Source organism: Nanorana parkeri, unplaced genomic scaffold (genome assembly GCF_000935625.1).
Source record: "Nanorana parkeri isolate BGI_ZX_2015 unplaced genomic scaffold, ASM93562v1 scaffold70, whole genome shotgun sequence".
NCBI lineage: Eukaryota > Metazoa > Chordata > Amphibia > Anura > Dicroglossidae > Nanorana > Nanorana parkeri.
In genome coordinates, this window is record NW_017306338.1 from 1,024,274 (window position 1) to 1,045,359 (window position 21,086).

The 21,086-nt window shown below is 39.3% G+C and overlaps 1 protein-coding gene across 1 annotated transcript in view; it reads left to right on the top strand.

The window, feature by feature from the left end:
• LOC108804708 (protein argonaute-1) overlaps positions 1-11,977 on the top strand; it is a 58,358-nt gene extending 46,381 nt beyond the window's left edge. Inside the window, exons 11-19 of the mRNA XM_018576559.1 lie at positions 1,454-1,587; positions 2,525-2,709; positions 5,267-5,426; positions 6,347-6,437; positions 7,301-7,495; positions 7,582-7,716; positions 11,046-11,147; positions 11,381-11,580; positions 11,869-11,977. Coding sequence (XP_018432061.1) covers positions 1,454-1,587; positions 2,525-2,709; positions 5,267-5,426; positions 6,347-6,437; positions 7,301-7,495; positions 7,582-7,716; positions 11,046-11,147; positions 11,381-11,580; positions 11,869-11,977 — 1,311 coding nt within the window. The remainder of the gene's footprint in view (positions 1-1,453; positions 1,588-2,524; positions 2,710-5,266; positions 5,427-6,346; positions 6,438-7,300; positions 7,496-7,581; positions 7,717-11,045; positions 11,148-11,380; positions 11,581-11,868) is intronic.
• Positions 11,978-21,086: the final 9,109 nt, after the last annotated feature.

Consider the following 21,086-nt stretch of genomic DNA (forward strand, 5'->3'; position numbering starts at 1 on the left):
ATAAGACTTTGTTAATATGACTAAATTGTGACTTGCATCAGATCAGATTACTGCTTAGTCATGCATACACAAATACAGCTAAATCCTAAAGGTTCAGAAACTGCTGATGCATTCGCTATATGTCCAAAAGTTTGTGGACACCTGACCATCACATCTATGCTAAAAGTATATAGACACTTCCCCCAAAAAAGTTTCAGGTATTTCTAGTAAGGGGTAGTGTTAATGAGTATACAATTACATTTTACAATTTTAGACAATTATGCGCTTTCATCCTTGTGGCAAAAGTTTTGAGGGTGACCCTCTTTTGTTCCAGTGTGTGACTCTATGCACAAAGCCAGGTTCATAAAGACATAGTTTGACATGAAACTCGAGTGACCTGCACAGGGCCCTGACCTCAACTCTTTTAAACACCTTGGTGATCATTTGGAATGGCAATTGTGAGCCAGGTCTTCTTGTCCAACATCAGTACCTAATATTACAAATATTCTTTTGGCTGGATGGGTATACATTCACACAAACTACAATATCTTGTGTTGAAGATTGTAGGCTGTTACGGCTGCAAGGGGTGGGGGAAAAAAGACTTGATTTTTGAATGTGATGTCCAGCAAACTTAGATATGCTGGCTGTGATGGTTAAGTATCCACTCACTTTTGGCCATATAATGTAAGTTTTTCACAGGAATTCAGATACTGTCAGGTTAAACTCCTGCCTACAGTTGTTTTGGACACTGGCAAACTGAAAAATTGGAAACCAGCCCCTGTATAAACCCTTCTCTACCCAGCATGCCTCACTTTTTGCTAATATGCTAGAAGGTTCGTTATATCTTATCTTCAGCTGCTAAAAAAAAGTGTAACTATTTTTTGCTAGCCCTTTTCTCCCGGTTTTTTATGTCTGGTTCAGATTTGGGAGTTAGTCCTTCATGTGGTTTTGAGTTGCAGACATTTCCCAGTTCCTTCCTTTGGGCCTGTCAGTAGTTCCCCAACACTTAGCTGGACTGCTTTTGAACATCCTGGCTGAATCTGCTTTCCTGTGCCCCTCTGAAGACAAGAAAGAATATATCATTTTTGTACCTACTATGAAATCTTTTGCTTGGAGTCCACTTAGGGACCCAGGTTCTACCCTACGTGGACTTGCTTACAATTTTTCTGTTTGCCAGTGTCCAAACCTTTTGTAGGGAGCAGTATAACCGAACTCTACTTGAGTTCCTGTGTCCCTCAGTGGACTCCAAGAAATAGATTTTACGGTAGGTACAACATTTTTTCTGCATATTATCCATCTGTGTTACTAATTATGTTTTATCTAGAATTTCTTGATTGGTTAAGCTGTGGTTCTTTGAATATACAGTATGCTTGATGCGATTTGCAGTACAGATGTGACCCTTTTTCACAATGAGCCATATCAATTCGAGCTAGGGTAGTATATGAATACACAATATTTTTTTTTCTTTTCCTAGAATAGAGCTATTGCAACTCCAAACCAAGGAGTGTGGGACATGAGGGGAAAGCAGTTCTACAATGGCATTGAGATCAAAGTTTGGGCCATTGCTTGCTTTGCTCCGCAGAAGCAATGCCGGGAAGAAGTGCTAAAGTGAGTGTAAATATGATGCAGTAGCTAGAAACGTTTGCTGAAAATGATGTGTTAAAGTACTTGGATCTAATTGAATTTCAGCATGCTGCTTTAAATCAAGCTATTCCTTTCCATAGCAAAGCAGCTAATGTGCAGCCAAGTCCTCTGCACTACAACATACTGATGAGACAATGCTTGTACAGGAATCTCATATTGTATCATGGAAGTTGAGCTTTCTTCTCTTCTTGTTTAGACCTGCTTACCTATGAAACACTGAGGAAGAGGAGAGGGCATTTACAGAGGCTAATATTTAAATCCACATATATGTGGATGGTATACATCAATCCTTTTATCTTTTTTTTTAAACATATTCTTTTATTAAAGCTATTAAATTACATGTTAAAAAGAGTGCTGGATCTGCTGTCTGTGTCTACGTGCGATTATGCGTGAACAGCTGCAGCTGGTGGCAGCTGCCATTGTATTGTACATCTTTTTAGCCCATGAGCAGTGCAGCACAGCTGACTGGATCATTTTGCTTCTTCTCCATCAATCCTGATCTTTGCCTTGCAGGGATTGCAAAAGGCAGATGCCATATAAATTTCAGGTACCTATACTGCCTGCAGTTTAAAAAATACATTTAATGATTTATTAATGAATATAGAGATGCAACCTTTCAACTTTTATATCTGCCTGGAGTTTTGCTTTTATTACAACCCAATTCTGTCTCAGGACTGCACCTCAGATGGACCTAATAGGTAATCATCATCTGTGTTAAAACATCAACTAGTCAGGAGCAGGACCTGAAGGGAACCCAATGCAAATGTTTAACCAATGAGGACTGTTCACCATTCTTACATTGTCATCCCTTGGGTGTAATATGTAAAATTAAAAAGTAAACAAAAACTAACATTATAATAAGCCAGTAACGGTCAGTTTTGTTTTCATTTAAATTTCCCAGGAATTTTACAGACCAGCTGAGGAAGATCTCTAAAGATGCAGGGATGCCCATCCAGGGTCAGCCATGTTTCTGTAAATACGCGCAGGGCGCGGACAGTGTTGAGCCAATGTTCAGACACCTCAAAAACACTTACTCTGGGCTCCAGCTCATTATTGTAATACTGCCAGGAAAAACACCAGTATATGGTAAGAGAACTGAAAAAGTTGGTTAAAATACAGTATATGTTTCTTAACTCAACCCTTGATATCTCTTCCCAATCTCTGAAAGGCCCTTGAAGATTTTGCATCGCTATCGCCTTTCAAGATGAACCTTGCAAAATCTTTTGCTCTTAATATCTCTCTCCCAGATGACACGGTACATTTTTGGAAATCCTACTTGTATCTGTATCTGATCTTTTTTCCTTTTTCAATAAAAACTAACCTGTGGGGAAAAAAATACAGTATATCTGCCTATGTGGAAATTTATCAAAACTGGAGCAGACAGAATCTGGTGCCATACTGCCCATAGTAACAGTTTAATCGATGCAAGGTACAGCGCTAAAAGCCTCTCGGTGATACACCCAAAGATATAGGGTTATAGTGTTAAATAACATAGTACAATAAAGTGTCAAACATAATCTTCACTAAGAATTATATGTAAATGAATCAAAACGCTGTGTAAATAAAGGTGCATAACATGTGACAACTCGTACATGCAAACATCCACACTGCAAACTATAAATCTCAATCATAAAAGGCACTGATTAACCCATAAGGCTTACCGCCTGAGTATAGCAGCTTCTAACTAGTCGGGTTATTCTGTTTGGTCCTTTTGTTTCATTTGCGCAGGTTTTGTCTATTACATAGTAACAGTTTGTTCAGTTAAGCTTTGAAGATGAAAGATGGAAGCTAATTGGTTGCCATGGGCAACTTCTTCAGGTTTCGCCTGCTGCATTTTTGATAAATTCCCCTCCTAGTGTTTTCTTCATGCCTTCAATCTGCCGGACTGTATGTGAGAAAATATTTTACTTGGTTTAAAAGCGAGGGTTTAATGACATAGAATGGGCTGCCTATTGCAGCAATGTGTTTCTTTCCCTTCCAGATAATAGCAGGACTTGACTTTTAACAACACTCACTCTCTTTTGTCACAGTTCTTCATTATACAGGGTGTAATTCATCATGCTTGGTCGGTATTTACTGGACCAATACTGGCTAAATCCTATGTGATTTATAGAAGTGGTGTGCCAGATTGGATAATCCCTTGTTGTTTTTGGGGTTAAGTCAACAAATGTAACAAGTGCAGAAAAGTGATGGGAGTCTGGTGCAATGGTTATGGAGCACTTCCACCATTCTAATACATTTTTGTATGAACTGTTCTGAAAAAATATTGTTTAGTAGAAAGAAGTTCAAGCTAGGAGTAGAAATTGACTTTTTTTTTTTTAAGGTCAGCGATATCACTAAAGAGGAACCGATAGGTCAGCTTAGAAAGGGGTTCTTTGTTGTAAGGCTGCTGAGACTGGTGATGGACGGCATTACCTGTAGATCGAATGCCTTTCTTACTATAATTAATATATAAAATTATAAAATATTTTTTTACTAGAATGAATGAATCAGTTGCTATTAATAGAGCAAGAAGAAAATATTGCCATTGTTGGTTTCCTTACTGTGTGTTTTTCTTGTTTTCTTCTGGGTCAGTAGAGCTAAATCAGAATAAATTGAACTTAATTGCCTTTTTCCCTCTTTATCCTTACTATGTAAAGCATGAGCATACAGTATTTCTCTGTTTCAAAAAGGATAAAAGATTTGCACGTGCCTGACCTTTTGTGGAAGAAGAGATAATACGTTATAGGGATGTTGTTGTTTTTTTAACCCCTTCGTGACTGACGACGTACAGTGTACGTCGCCAGCATCGGGGCTGTTTAAACAGACTCCCGGCGACTTTTGCCGGCGGGACTCTGTTTAAACTTGTAGAGCCGACTGTCATTTCAATTAAAATTAAATAAAATCAATCTAATAATAATAAAAAAAAATGTTTAAAGGCCCCCGCGAGCACGCGCGTCGCCACGTAAACACGCGTCGGGTGCGCCTACATATGAAAACGACGAACGCGCTACACATGTTGGGTATCGCCGCACACGCCGGAGTGAGAGCAATAATTCTAGGGCCAGTATTTTGGGGTATCTCTAAATTGATGACCTGTGGGGGCTTTTAAAGCGTTTTCTATTGACTTTTTGGGGTACTGCAGTTTTTCGCCGTTTCACGGACGCACGCAATTTGTAACCTATGCATGTTGGGTATTGTTTTACTCGTTGTAACCTCATCTTTTATATGTCATTTAAAAAATTGGTATTTTGTTGTGTTTTGGGGCATTAAATTACATTTTTCACTAAATGTTGGGGTTTAATAAGGAGTTGCGCTAATATTGCGCAACATAAAAATTTGCAACTACCACCATTTTATTCTATAGGGTCTTGGCATTCAGAAAATATATAATGTTGGGGGGTTTTAAATCATTTTCAGGCCTAAAATGTGGAATATAACATGGGTGCAAAAAATGAAAAAAGGGCCTCAGTCATGAAGGGGTTAATATACTCTTTAATTAGAGGTGTACATCCTTATCAAAATTACACATTCATGATTTATACAATGTATGCATTTTTCTTTGTTTTTCCACAAAAAAAGACAAAACAAAAAATGACAAAGGAAAAGCAGTGGAAAAAAAAAGTACAGTATCAGCATTAAATGTTTATTAATTCAATTCCAGCGGAAGTGAAACGTGTTGGAGACACCTTGCTTGGCATGGCCACACAGTGTGTCCAAGTGAAAAATGTGGTAAAGACTTCCCCACAGACTCTCAGCAACCTGTGTCTGAAAATCAACGTCAAACTAGGTGGGATCAACAACATCTTAGTGCCTCATCAACGGTAAGTTTTTTTTCCTAGCTTCAGATCAAAAATTAACATAGCAAATCAATATAACAAGATGTTAATGTACTGTAGAAGGTCTGCAAGCGGTTAAATTACATGGATGGTCTTTGTTTTGTCTGATACAAAGTTATTTTGATTCCCTTGTTCAGATAGTAGAGTATGTATTGAAATTGATTTGAACTTCTAATGGCATCAAAACACATGTAAATGCAGGTAAACACAAGACACATTTATTTGCTGAAATCTCATTGGCTACTTCAGTAGACTGTTTCAATGGACAAAGGACAGATGCATCTAAAAGCACATCATTTGAAGCATGGGTGAATGAAACCTTAAGTGAACATTATAGCCTTATGGGCACTGCACACTAAGCTTGTGTGCATACTGCTTGTGGGCAGTAAGTGATGTTTGTGTATGTTATATACAGGCGGTCTAAAATATCTTTTACCAGTTATTATAGTGTCCCCTTTTCTCCTCTTTTTTTTGTTTTCTTCCTATGTCTCTTCTTTGTTTTGATAGTCTGGTATTTTCAATGTTAGACGGTATTTTCAATGTTAGACAGTAAACGCATTCTTGACTAGATCTCATAACATACATGCAAAGCCACATATAGACATACATTCACTAATTCTGACATTTGAGAGTGCTAGCAGCTAAAAAGCTGCTGTAAAGTTGTGTTTGTGATATTCCTTTCGGACTTCAGTGATAATTGCTCCCCTTAGAGCAAGTAGCTAGTACACTTCAAACAGTGCTTAACTGTGGGGTGCTTGTATTAATATCTATGCATTTACATCTGGTGCCTTAAAAAAATTGTAGTGGCTCATAGACCTCACTCCTTGGTTGCTGAGTTCTATGAATTTACCAAGCTATGGCACAGAAAATATTGACAAGTGTACCTAACCTTTTCTTAATCACAGCTCTGCAGTCTTCCAGCAGCCAGTCATCTTTCTTGGAGCAGATGTCACACATCCGCCTGCAGGTGATGGCAAGAAGCCTTCCATTACTGCGGTGAGAAAAGCTCTTAGAAGTTAAAGTTAGTACATATTATCATAAACATATTGACTTTATATCATCATTTAGTTATAAGCTGGCCTTAGACTGTAGACAGTTTGTTGTTTTAAAATGTGATCAACTTTAGTGTTTAGCTGTTAGCCTCAAACAGTTACACAACCCCACAGATGTGATGAATTCCTGCATATTTAAGAGATTTTATTGGTTGCACAAGACTGTTACTAATATTTTGTAATCCGTACAAAAAAAAATCACCAGTTACATAGTTAGATTGAAAAAAAAGATGTTTAATGACTTTGCTAACTACAAAGTCAACCAGAGTCTGGCTAGCTTTACAGAACCTTTACTTTGTGAGTATTATGTAGAGTACTCCCAGATGGATAGTTTTGAGGAGAGTGCACCTAGCTTAGTAAACTCCGCTTTTGTAAAAAATAAATACCTTTTTTCCTTATCAATACATTTTATTCAGATTTCCAAAATAACACATACGGTACATTGTAGAAGTTCATTTGTGAAAAAATACATATATCAGCAATTCAAAGCAGCTCCAAGCAGGGGGGAATGAATACACTAATAAAATGGCTCCCCTGGCTGCAGCCACGGCCCTTATGAGGTATGGGCTGAACTATGTCACACAATAAAATATTACTGCACAAGTAGTCCTCTTGCACTTGATCCAGTGCTTAACACATGTAGAAATATAAACGATAAAATGACAGATAGAAAAGAGGGGGAAAGGGCTGGGGAAACCAGGTAAAGAAGCATCCATGTAACACAGGAGGGTGGCCGGTGTTTCACATGAAGACATCTTTTGAAATACTGTTCTTCTTTGGCACTGATAAACTTTTGAATGAACATAGGTTGTAGGCAGCATGGATGCTCATCCAAGCAGATACTGTGCCACAGTGAGAGTACAGCGCCCTCGGCAAGAAATTATTGAGGACCTGTCCTATATGGTGCGGGAGCTTCTCATCCAGTTCTATAAATCTACTCGCTTCAAACCAACCCGGATCATATTCTATCGCGATGGTGTTCCAGAAGGACAACTTCCACAGGTAAATATATAGTTAGTCATGGTGTTTCTGATTTTTTGGTCACTAGGCAGCTTGAAGTCACAAGTCTGTGTGTCCTCCTCTCTCAGATATTGCACTATGAGCTGCTGGCTATTCGAGATGCCTGTATTAAACTAGAGAAAGACTACCAGCCAGGTATCACCTACGTAGTAGTGCAGAAACGGCACCACACGCGCCTGTTTTGTGCAGACCGCAGTGAACGGGTAAGTCATACCTTGCATATATATTGCTAGTGCCATGTTAACTATGGTTCTTTTGCTAAAGTACAATAATCTGGCCAAGATGGTGCCGATACAGGTATTGAAAGCAACCCATTTTATAAGCAGCACTTTTATCATTCAGGTTTGCAGGTTTAATCTTCATTAATATTTAACCCTTTCATGACCGGGAACCATTGAAACCTAGCTACCCAGACCAAATTTAGCAGCATCAGTATGCATTGCGTAATGTAACTAGAACTTAATAATTTGCCTTCCTAAATAATTTTGTAAGGATAAAATAGGGATTTTATTTAGAACACTGTTTTCTATTAAAAGCTAAAAATGGACATAATGTTCAAAAAAAGAACATTTTACATTTACTTTTGTAATCTATTTTTTAAACAACTGTATTACACTGTAATTGCTACAGCCTACTCCCTTCAACTGTCACTTTGCCACTCTCTGTGTGAGGCACAGTGACAGCTGAGACAACGCTTTTGTAAACAAACCCATGCGATCATATGATTAGTTGCCATGGTGATAACATGATCAGGAACCAATCGGTTGCAGACTTCTAGTTCCACAATAGTACGTCGTTTAAAGTTCTCTTTTGAGGAACCTCAAAGTAGATGGAAAGGCTACGCATACCAAATGGCACCTCTAGTATTGCTTTTTAAGTTTCTTGAAGCTATATATAATATATAAAATATTTGTGTTAATTTTTTTAGCTGTGGCTATATGACTGCTAACTAGGGATCCACCGATACTATCAGTGCCGATACCAATACGATATCGGTGCCGATACTCGTACTCGCCCAAATGCTCCGATACCAGAACTTTTGGTCAGAGTGAGATCTCCATCTGACCGGCAGTGCCAAGGGAGCATGGAGCCGTCTTCCTTTCCAATCAGGAAGCTAGATGGTGGGTTATGACTCGCCTCCTGGCTAGGAAGTCGGCTTCACTTGTTGCTAGGCAGCCTGGCTTTGTAACCAATCAGGGAGGCGGATCATGACGTCCCGCACGGGTTCCTGATTGGTTAGGAAGCCACTCTGCTTAGCAGCAAGTTGAGCCGGCTTTCTAGCCAATCAGGGAGGCGGCTCCACTTCAATAACTTTAGCTGGGAGAAGGACAGCTGCCTACTGAGGCAGCTTACTGTAAACACAGCAGGCAGTGGCTGGGAGCAATAGCCAGCCTGCTGTTGCCTATTGCAATTACCAATAGCAGGCTGGCTATTGCACCCACCCGTTGCCTCCTGTCAATCAGCAGAGGAGGGAACTGAAGGAGAAAGTTCTCCTTCAGGTCCTCCACTGCTGATTAACAGCACAGGTAATCCCACGTTTGTAGAAAACTTTTGCAGTTCTAAGAGTAGCTTCAAGGCCCATAGTCTGTCTAGTCTCTTCTTAGCCAGATTCAGGTAAACTTTAATGAAAGCCCAATTGAAATCAGTGTTTCTGATTCTCTTGGTTCCCTCACCACTTCCTCTTTCTCAGCATAATAATGGAACCTGCATATGACGTCTCGCTGAGTTTCCTTGTACAGATTGTGAGGTGTTTTATATAAAAGCCTTTATAATTCCCATGGTTAAATTTGAAAATGATTCAGAAGCTTTTTGGAAGGGAATACATTTTGAACAGAGTTAAGGTGTATTTTCATAAATTTTGTTTATTAAATGGATTATGTTTAGGAGTTAGGAGTTAAATATACAATTTTTGAATTTTTTTTTAGACATCTAAATATGAAATGTTTCATGTTTATTCCTTCTGCAGCCAGCAGGTGGGGAGTGTGATTCTAATGCTCCATGGCTGTAGACGCACCCATTCCTACTCTCCTGTAATTATTCCTTTATGAATGTGCCCATACACCTGCCGATTATCGTATGATAATCACGGGTGATCCCGCGATCGTACAATAATCGGCATGTATATGGGCAGCGGGCGACCGCTTCTACTGTACGGTTGCACGACTTTCGTCTTCCTAGCACGCTGGAAAACCTGCCGAAAATCGTACGATTTTCGGCGGGTCGGTAGCGTGCTCGGAAGACGAAAGCCGCACGGGCCGGTGTGCGCAAGCCCGCTCAGCATTGCAATCATCGGCAAGCCCTCCCCTCAGCGGGGAGGGCTTGCGATGATTGCAAGTACGATGGCAAGTATGGGCAGGTCGTACGAAATGTTAATGACCTTACAACCATCGCACAACGAAGGTCGTGCGGTGGTTGTAAGGTGTATGGCCAGCTTGAGAGGAAGTCAGTCTCGGGAAGCAATCAACAAGTGCAGATCTTATTAGGCTCACCATACTAATTACAATATTTCTATACAATCTATGTACAATCAACTTTAGATTTACCAAAACAATGCAATATGAGGGCCTACCTAATCCATCCAATCAATTTGTATCCTGTCAAGCAGGGCCTTGCACTACATATTTATTGGTAGATCTAAGTGAGATTGTACAAATCAGGTTGTTGCACGCTTGGTGAGCCATAGAAAAGCCAACCTGATTTGCATACACTAAATCATGAAAGCAGCTTGTATTTAAGTATGTAAAGGCAAAAGAAAATTTCGTTTTGAAAAGGGTAACAAAGAGTTGGATCCTCTGCCAAATTTTTCTTGCTGTCTGTGTACTCGCTGTGCAGATTATTTATTTATCCTAACAACCATTATCACCAAGACAGAAAGTAAGGGGAATTCTTGCAGCTTGCGGTATACTGAGACGTCGCAGCTGAAGCGGATCCCGACAATTATGTCTGGATCCGCCCAGCTGCGTGAGTGACAGCTGGCTCTGCCTATCTAGAGGCAGGGCCAGCTGTACCCGCCCCCTACCCCGTCCGTTCCGCCAGTCAGCGCTGGAGGATCGGAGCGGGGAGGGGGGAATCCAGCCCCTCCCCTGTCATGGCTCTCTGCCGTGACAGAATCGAGAGGTGAGCAAACACCGGTATGTGTTCGCTCACCTCCCGATCTACTGAGCCGACCTGTGACAGTTTCATTGTCACAGGTCGGCTAGAACTATGAGGTGAGTAAAAATCACTCACCTCAGAGTTCTCCTTTAAATAAAAATACAATACTTTTTCTTTAAAATGGTAGTATAGTGGGAAATAATGATGTCAAGCAGTTGTATTTCTGTTTAGCCTCCTTTTATCAACTACAACAACAGGAGGATGCACACCAAAGTAATGTAACTGTCACAACTTGTTTTCTGCGCAGGCATAATTGTAGCTATTCTTTATGGATTTTTCATGTTTAAAAACCTTTACGTTAATACTTGTGTTTTTACTGCTTTAAATAATATGTACGCTGTCTGACATTTTTGCTATGTTTTTCTTTTTGTGCATACAGATTGGAAAAAGTGGAAACATTCCAGCAGGAACAACTGTTGACACCAATATTACACATCCATTTGAGTTTGATTTTTATCTGTGTAGTCATGCGGGTATCCAGGTAATTTATGTCAAGTTCTCTTGGATTGTAGTTAAATGATTATAATAAGGGGTGAAGATCATGTTGTTTAAGGATTCCATTTCAGAATGAATTGGCTAGCATACATACTGTAAGGTTACAATTTGCTGAAAAACGAGGGGCACCGGCTACCGAGGACATATTGTTGCAGCAATATTTCTCAAAAATGGGACCCATACCTATACTAATTAATGATACCATTTTCTGTTCTGTAGGGCACCAGCCGTCCATCCCATTATTATGTCCTTTGGGATGATAACCGGTTTACAGCTGATGAACTTCAGATTCTCACCTACCAGTTATGTCACACGTATGTTCGTTGTACGCGGTCTGTTTCCATACCTGCACCTGCATATTATGCTCGACTGGTAGCTTTTAGAGCACGATACCACCTGGTTGATAAGGAACATGACAGGTATGTGGATCTGTTTAGGATTTACTTATTGAAATCTAATGAAAAAAGATTCAGCTAAATCAAAATCGTATTGCGGTGATCAAAAAACATAAATGCTACTCACCAAAATGTATAACCACTTCAAAACACTCAAATATAATACTACAAGAGCATTTATCAATCATCTTGCCTTCTATATTTCATATAATAAATGTTTTATTTATGATCTATTTTACCCATTGGAGTTGAGTAAATTTTGGAGCTATTTCTATTCAGATAGGGGTTGATGGTTGTTTACATCTTTTCCAGCGGGGAAGGCAGCCACATCTCTGGACAAAGCAATGGAAGGGATCCACAGGCCTTAGCTAAGGCTGTGCAAGTTCATCAAGACACATTAAGCACAATGTATTTTGCCTGATGACCAATTGCAGATCTATTCCGGTGGACTATTTTGATGTGTGACATGTTTGCCCCATACCGTACCTCAATGGCTGAGAGCAGTTTTCAGAGATCCTGAGCCTTACCCACAAAGGGTACCTCACAACAAACTGACAAGTCCAATGGCGTCCTGCAGGACCAACTTGGCATCACTTGACTTATAAGTCAACGATGATACTTTAGTTTTCGCATGTTCTGGGAATGTAAAAGAGCACTATTTTAGCAGATCTCCTTTTGATGCCACGGCGAAATCCTAGATGACTTGAAAAGCAATACTAAAGGCAGATAAACTGAAAAGCTGAGCCCTATGTTCCAGTGGAGGATGAATGTGCACAGCAACAATATTTAATGGTGAAAAGTCACAGAAAAAGAAAAAAAAAACCAAACAGTTTTGAGCCTTAAACAAAAGCTAAATCTGTTGTTTTCCCATTGAAGTAAAGAAGACTTGATGAGGTTGCACACAAGCACAGAAACATCCATTGAGGATACTCCCACACCATGTGTTTCACAAAACCAGCACAATAATGCCACTTCATTTTCTAAGACCTTAGCATTGTTCAGCTAACTAATGGTCAACTGTGGTTCTGATCTTGTGATTTAAGCATTTGTAATTCCATGGGAGTGAATAGTCAGTAAGACAAGACATCAAATATACGCCATATTCATGTAGGGGAGGCTATCATGCTACACAGCATGATATACCAGCCAAATGTACTGAATGCTCAATTTCTCCATGTTTCCATTGAAATCCGTTTGTGCCATATGGTCTTCTTACACTGAGGCAAAACGGAGCTGGGTTATTCTAAGCAATAGGGTGGTGTTATTCAATGATGACCTGACTCCTGCGTGCCTTCCTGTCTCAAACCAGTTGTTTGCCACATATATGAATGCACTTCTTGATACGTTTTAAGACTGTAAAATCATCGGTCCAAGGTGGTAAAAGTTACAGAGAATTGTGCAAAGTGCCTTGAACCCTTTAAGTGCTAGAAATTAGGTTATTTTTTCTGCTCCTCTAGCTTGGCAGATGTATTTAGCGGCACTAGAAGCACCAGCTCATTGTGAACAAACATACTGGAGGTGCATCCATCAGTCTTTGCGCAATTACTACAAGGTGTTGTTTGCTAGATTTAGTGGCTGTCAGCGCCGCTCACATTTTGTTTCAGTTGCCTAAAACTGTAGAGTCCATTGATCTCAGATGCAGCACACTTGGATTCAAGATTTACTTTATCATTTTGTTTAATTTATGCACATGGAAATATTACAGAAATGTGCAGTGTCACTGAAACTGACATACCAATATTTTAAGGAAAATATCATAAGCAAAAGCTTAGATATCTCAAAGTAGCAGGTAGCAGTGCAAAGAGGAACCTTCACAGCTCAAGCATGGAAAGTGGAATGAGAATCCATGCACCAAACCTTATATTGCCAGCATGGCTGAAGATGGAAAGGAAGAGTGCAATAACTTAAAGTGACATTAAACCCTCAGATTTTTTTACATAAAACAATACTGTAATGTGTGCCTTACTGTAATCCATGGTTGTTTCCCTTCTCTTTGCTGCTCTTCCTTTTAAATCTGTATCTGTTCTCATGCTGGGAAGAACTTCTGTTTTGCAGCAGACTGCTTTGTCTCTGGAATGGATACATGGTGTCTGTGTGCAGGTTCACAACCTGAGCCAGCACTACAGGAAGAGGCACTCAGCTGCAAAGGGAAGTTCTCCCCACAGCATGAGAAGAGATACAGATATAAAAGGAAGAGCAGCAAAGAGAAGGGAAACTACCATGGATTACAGTAAGGCACACATTACAGTATTGTTTTATGGTAAAAAATCTGAGGGTTTAATGTCACTTTAAATCCTTTTTTTTTTCTTCTTTCATGTTAATGGACCATGACTAGAATTGACTGTTCATCTAGTTTTTAGGCAGTGGTTTCTAGAAAGTTAAAGTTCATGCTGATAAAGAAAAAGCAGATATTACAGTATGACACAGTACATACAGTGAAATTAATAGTTTTCTAGATTTACTCATTGCATTTTATGTGCTAGTACATTGTGCCAAATGCAGTTTGCATAAAATAAAACCACGAGGTTAATTTGTGATCAGTTTAAAAAAAGTTTACGCTCTAAGGATTGTCTCTTTTTGTCTCTCTTTCTTTCTGCCTATCTTTCTAGTCATCTTTCTTTGCATTGTTCAGAAGAAAAGAATATGGCTCCGAGCCCTGAAAGCTAGAGATAGAGTAGGGAATGGTTAACACTGTTTTTTTGTCTTTTGCTGTGTCTCATTGAGATTTCCCTTCACTTCCTGCCCCAGAAACAGAAGGTAAGAGGAAATCTCTCCAAAGCAAGAGAAAATCCCCACTTAGTTGTCAAAGCAACAGGTGTCCACATTGGAAGATTCTTTGCTCAGAAATTGTAAAATATACCTGGTGATCCTGTCAGAAATCTTGTACGGTGAACTGCCTGTGCTGCATTCTTATCAGTTACATTGTTCCTATTTATTGCTAGATCTACATAACAACTCCCCTTTTATAGAGAAGAGGGGAGAAAGGAGTTATTAGAGTCCTGTCCTATGGTGACAGCGTTGCGCCTCGATAGATACAGTGAGTGAGCATGCTCACCCTAGGACAGGAAGTGTATTACTGGCAGTATCACCATGTACATATAAATAAAAAAGGAAATCAAATGCATCCACCACATCTACGCACTGTTAATATATTACATTTCTTGATATATACTAATTGGACAAAAAACTAGTAGAATATGAAGAGGGAGGGAGTTTGTGAACAGTACATTTTGAACTGGGTGAAAAATATCAGCTATCCTTCTATGTTTAGGTGCCCCCAATAAAACACAGGAGATTCTGGGTGAAAAGCTCTACTATTACTTAGGTTCTCTATATCATATCCTGTCTTCACTTTGTTCCGGTGACTAATCTGCACTGCCATATCATAATCAGCACCTTTTCATATAATCTACAATACCACCAGTATCACGGTGATATTAAGCCTTCAGGTCTTTTTTTTTAAACTTTTATGAATGGAAGGCCCACACTTATAAAAATCCTACATTCCTGTTGTGTAAAACTTTTCAATTCCAGATTCTCTAGTTGTTCCCCAAATCACTCTCCCCCCACCCCTTGTGCGGGTGCCTCCATCAGCTAGCTGGCTGCGGAGGAGGCACCTCCGTGTCCACATTCCTGGCCATGCCTGCAAGTAGCTATGTGCGTCCATAGACAAACATAGCAAGCGGCAGGCCACACCCTTCTCTCCTCCCAACAGATTGACTGATGGCATAAGGAGCCTATGGCTCCTCTGCCCTCAGTATTCTCCCCCGCAAACAGGAAGTTTGGGGAACAGAGGATTCTTTCGTTGACCGGCAGCGGTGACAGTGGTGTTCACAGGTAAGTGTGGGGGGGACGAGGGACACTGTCAAAGATACTGGATGTTTTTTACCTTAATGTATCCTTTAATAATAAACACCCAGCCTTTAGTATTACTTCAAGAAATGTTTGGTTATTATCATAGGCAGCATAAAAAGTATCAGTTATGTAAATGTTTACATAGGAGCCTAAATTAATTAAATGAAAAGGATAAAGCTGGGGCAGAGTGTATAATGTAACTAAACCATATATTATTAATGTAGTTTCTGATATGAATTCTTGATAAAGAGTTGTTTCTAAGATGTACAATCTTAAATGTAATTAAAACACTTAAATAAGAGATAGACCCAAGGGTCTGTCCAAGGGTGTGTGGCTAAACCACATGCTTTGTCTGTATTAATATGACAGATGTGCAGTCCATTCCACAACTCACTCCACATTCTAAGAAGGCTTGAGTACCCCCAGTTGAAACCACTTGTTTGTAATGTGGAACAAATGATACGTTTGGGACCTTTGAGGTCTCCCAGGCTCATATTCATGTGAACACACACTGTGCTCAGACAGCTATGGTCAACCTGACCTGGCTGGGATTTCGCCTTTAAATTTATGATACTCTTTGACATCCTTAGAGTATAAATCAAAGTAGGCCTTTTGGGGTTCCCCTTTTAAAAAGGGTGCCAGTTTATCAACCATCTACTTCTCGGGCAGCTTCTCATGTTCAGCTCTGTTCCCATGTTCTGTAAAGCGCTCTGCACGAGCTTTACAGGTGTAGAAATAACAGTGCCTGTTGTTGTAAAGACAGCAGTGGGCTAGAGTTGTGTTGGGCAGTTATGCAGTCCTCCCCTTGAGGGTTAGCATTTACTAATATGGACTGTTTTACAAGCCTCCATTTTGTTCAGCAGTAGGTGTCTACGTCTTTAAGGAGCTGCTAGCATCCAAGCACCAATTTGTAAGGGAACATGTTCAACTAGCATTGGCAGCTATAAACCATGTACAAGACAGGGAAATGTAGGAACAGTCCAAGCAGGTTTGTCCTGTCCTTTTTTCAGCAAGGCAGCAAACATAGTTTCAATAGAGGAAGGCTTGATACAGTAATTCCATAGCATAAAAAAAACAAAACATCTGCTTGTCTGTTTCTGACTAAGAAGATGCCCTCCTACTTTCTTAGTGTTCTCTCAGCACACATTCTTTTCACCCAGCAGCAGACTTCCAGAGAAAGAGAGAGCGACCTGCATAAGTCAACTCACATATATAATTTCCCATGGACTATAGAGATCAATAATGAGGTCTAGCTGACACAAAAGATGTGGACCCAGGAAAGGCCTTATCCCACCAAAAGCTCTACAAAGCCTCCGGGCTGCAGGCCCCAGAACAGAACTTATTAGGAGTCTAAACAAACAAAGTTTGTTTTCTCCACAGTAGCCATAAAGCCTGAAGCCCCTCACCATGTGTAAGTGAGAAACCTAGGTGACACATACACATCGTCCACAATCCTGCCAGCCAGTGCCTCACAATACAAAGTTGGTTGCCCTGTTTACATGGCTCAGAAATTAGGAAAATTAGTGTTTCCAGTGTAATTTTCAAAGAGAATCACGAGTCACCTTCAAAGAACCCAGGAGTGCTTTTTTTTAATTCATCCACACATGTCATAGGTTAATTGGTTAAGGTGACCTTGTTTCTCATCTATGGTGATAGCATACTTGATACTGGAAAGAAGGGTTAAATTAAAGAATGCCCCCCTAGCTGGTCAGCTCCTCCTAACTTAAAACCATAACTAATGTACACTCCCAAAATTATTCCATTTTAATACTTATAGAAGGCAACTTCACATTTATTTACATATAAACAATAGACAGGAGCACTGTTAGTAGGTGTTGGATTGTGGAGCAATTGACCTGTTTGGTAATGTTTTCTTTGTTATGTTAAGCTGTCATACGTAGGTTTCGAGTTGCTTCTGACAAAATGACTCACTCCATTTAAGTTTTAGACCGCTCCCTTGTGCATCTTCTGTGGGGACAAGCAGGAATTTCATATTGGAAGCCTTGAGGGGTTAACACCCTGCCAGGGACATGGTGAAAAAAACATAGAATGATTTGTGTCACTCTGGGTTGTGATGCAAAGGAAATGCTGTCTGTGGAATAAAATTTATGAGGGACAGTCCTGTAATTTCTGCATGTAATTATTAATTCATGTTTGTACATTTATTTTCACCATAGCACATCTCCAAAAGACTTCAATGGATGCAAAGTCTTCATTTCTAGTGCTAATTACAAGACGAACATAAAACCAGAATGCTTAGCTGACCTCAAGGACTTGATTGTTGCTGAATAGACTGCATGATTTTGGGGCCATAAAATGTGCTCCTGACAAACTGTTTTTTTTTGGTATACTTGTTTGGTATTGGTTTGCTTGTACTAAGAACGCTGAGAGTTAAAGGGCTACATCTTTTTAGGAGTGGTTTGCTGAATTAAGATGTTTGTACTAAGAACACTGAGGGTTAAAGGGCTTCATCTTTTTGGTAGTGGTTTGCTGAATTAAGATGTTTGTACTAAAAACGCTGAGAGTTCAAGGGCTATATTTTTCTGCGAATGATGTCATATGATAATTTCATGTATCCTGGTTCCCCAATGTTGTAGTTATACAATGTTTTATACATTGACTTTCAGAGAGTTGCTATTTCATTTGAACTCTGGAAGTACTCTAATGAGCTGAGCTGTTATAATAAGGTGATGCTGTAGTTCCCTATGAAGCTTGCGCTACAATACTAAGTTTGCATTATTTGTCCCTAGAACAGATTTATGTTGAGATTACCTCATGTGCATCAAGATTTTGCTCATTAAAAATGCACTCTTAAAATTCAAAAAGTATTAAGTACTTTTAATAACCATTGCCTTACATATAGGCTGTCTTAGGCTGGACTGACAGACCATTTTACTTTCTACTCCTCCTAGCTGATTTCATGATCCATGTAATTTGTCAGCTTTCATGATTTGAAACTGGGTTGAAGCTCCACATGTTCAGACTGGGTGACATTCAGTGCTAGTTTAACAGATGAGAAAGAACACACAATTCTCTTAGGGCCCATTCACACCATATGTCTTCAGGCTGTGCTGGCTGTTTTTTCCAGTGCAGCCCGAAAGCATGACAAGGAAATTTGCCTTGTCACGGGTGGGCAAGGTGCTGGCCATACTTAAAAAAATAATAATATATGCCATACAGTACTTTTTTTAAGTGCACCGCATTGAGACACAATACAATCGCATCACGGTGTACCTATAGAACTTAATAAAAAGTCACTTTCAATAAAATGGCATTTCAATAATTTTATAAGAAAAAAGAAACCGTGCGGTGCGGCTCAGTTGAGCACATCAGAGCTGTCCAGGCACACGCACACCATTATTCGTGCTGTTGAATGTGGCTGCTGTTGTGAACAAGCCCTTACACAGTTCCTTCTAGGTCATTGTGCACTTTTAAAGTATACATACAACTGTTATAATAGGAATCAGAATGACAAGGGTGTAATTAAATAAATTCATGTTTGCTTTCAGAGTGTTACAGAATATACCTTCAACCTGACTATCTGTTGAATTATGCACTGGGAGTGGTCATACATTTCATTCTATAAAATCCTATCACACCTGTATTAACATGAACGACAGTGCCTGCTTGTAACTCAGGACTTCTTCATATTCAATATTTAAAGGCATAGCAAGTTTCAAATGAGATGCCACATTTATGTAATCTTTCATTAGAAAAGTGTGAGAGGTTATAAGTGGTTGTGAAGTTTCATAGAGGGTATTGTCATTTATGATAAAGAGATAGAGCCATGTCGAGTAGTGACCGCATTTAACAGTAGAAAATATATTGCCCTCTGAAGAACTGGACTATGTCTACCCTTTTGCAAACGTCTACAAACATGGGCCTCCTCATGGCTATAGATGAGCTCCAGAGCCTTGAAATCATGTAGTTTTTTATTTGTTGCCTGTTGTACTTAGTGTTAATGCATGATTATTCAAGCCCTGTTACATAATGTTTTAATACTTAGGCAGTGAGCTATATCTCATTGCAAATTGCAAATGTATACACTTTTCAACAGGACAGTTCTTTACCAGAACTTTTTCATCTCACATAAATAACTACTCTGGGATGTTTTATGCATTACATGAAGACACTAAGGAAAAGTAGACCATGATCAACTGGTGGATGAGGATAACACCCTCCATTCATCCAGTTAGGTTTTTAAAGTCACTAATTACCAATCAATGTTAAATGAATATCCCCATCATCATTCTTTGGCCATGCATTGACTATGATCTTTTAATGTTCTCTCTTAACAGTCATTAATGTGTTTAAAGGAAAGTTGTTCTGCCAAAAATACTTGGGCTACCATTGCTGACCTCTCTTGACAATGCTAGCTATGTGGCTGTCATATTGATCCAAGAGATTCAATATTTTAAGTTATCAATCCTGAATAATGTATTTCAGGAGTTTGGATTTCACTTGTTGCACCTTGATCTGAATAATGTTAGTCGAATAGTGATGATTTTGTGTTAAACGAATCCACATTTTAGCCAGAAATGTAGCATTTAAATAGCTGCCTCCATATTACAGTAAGCACAAGTTTCCTTTAACTCACCCTATACGGTAAGGTAGACTATCGGTGCTGCAATGTTGGAGCATACAACTCATCACATGTTGGTGCCCTGGCCTTGGCTAAACTACCTAAGAAGTACCATATCATAAATGACAAGTGAGATGGTTTTACTGTACAACTTCTAAATGAGGACAGAGGCACATATGGTGTCAGGTGCAACTTGGGATTTAATTGAGATTATTCGAATGATTTTGTTATATTTTCAGAGGCAAAGCTAATTTGCACTTAATGTTTCTGACGATTCACATGCATCGCATCTCGCCGTCACTGAATATGTAAATAAATAGAAAGCGCCACAGTATTTTTTTGTATGCATGATCATAAATAGTTATATGAAAGTGGCATTACTAGGAAGAGCCTATAGGTGTTTTATTAAAGTTGGATGTTTATATTTTCCTACAGTAAGATATCACACTTTGTCCAGATTTTACAATGTCTATATTAGCTTAGTGATTGGAGAGTTAACATTGCCTGTCATGGATGTGCTTACTCATTGCACTATAGGGCACTTGTAAAGTTCCTTTTATGATGCTGCAAATATTGGTGCTGGCTGCAAGGTCTAGAGCCTTGGTATGGTACTACAGGCTCAGTGTTTACTGAATATTAAATTACAATGGATTATTTTGTGGTTGTGTTAATGAAAAAAAGAATGTTTGATTACAAACGTGAGATGTTAATACTAAGTGCTCAATTTGCCCTAGTTTTGCTGCCTTGGCCTGGAAATTTCTCGGAAGATGAATATGAGGTATTTGGTTCTGTTGTTGCGTTAGCTGCAGCAACACTCTGTGTATTTGTGTGGTATAACAACAGCAAAATGAATACATCATGGCTTTAATCTTATAAACTAATTTCAAAACTAAACATACTTTTTATAAGGGTCATGTAGAGTTTGGGTTTCCTGAAATGGTCAATAAGTTAAGACATCAGGAATAGCCAGAACCTGCAGAATCAATCTTGTCTGCCAGCCAAAAGGTAATAGTATTTAAGGTTCTGTTTTTATCATTTTTTAGAGAACGTCTCGTCTATTTAAGCCAAAAGACAACCTTTTCTAAAATATGGG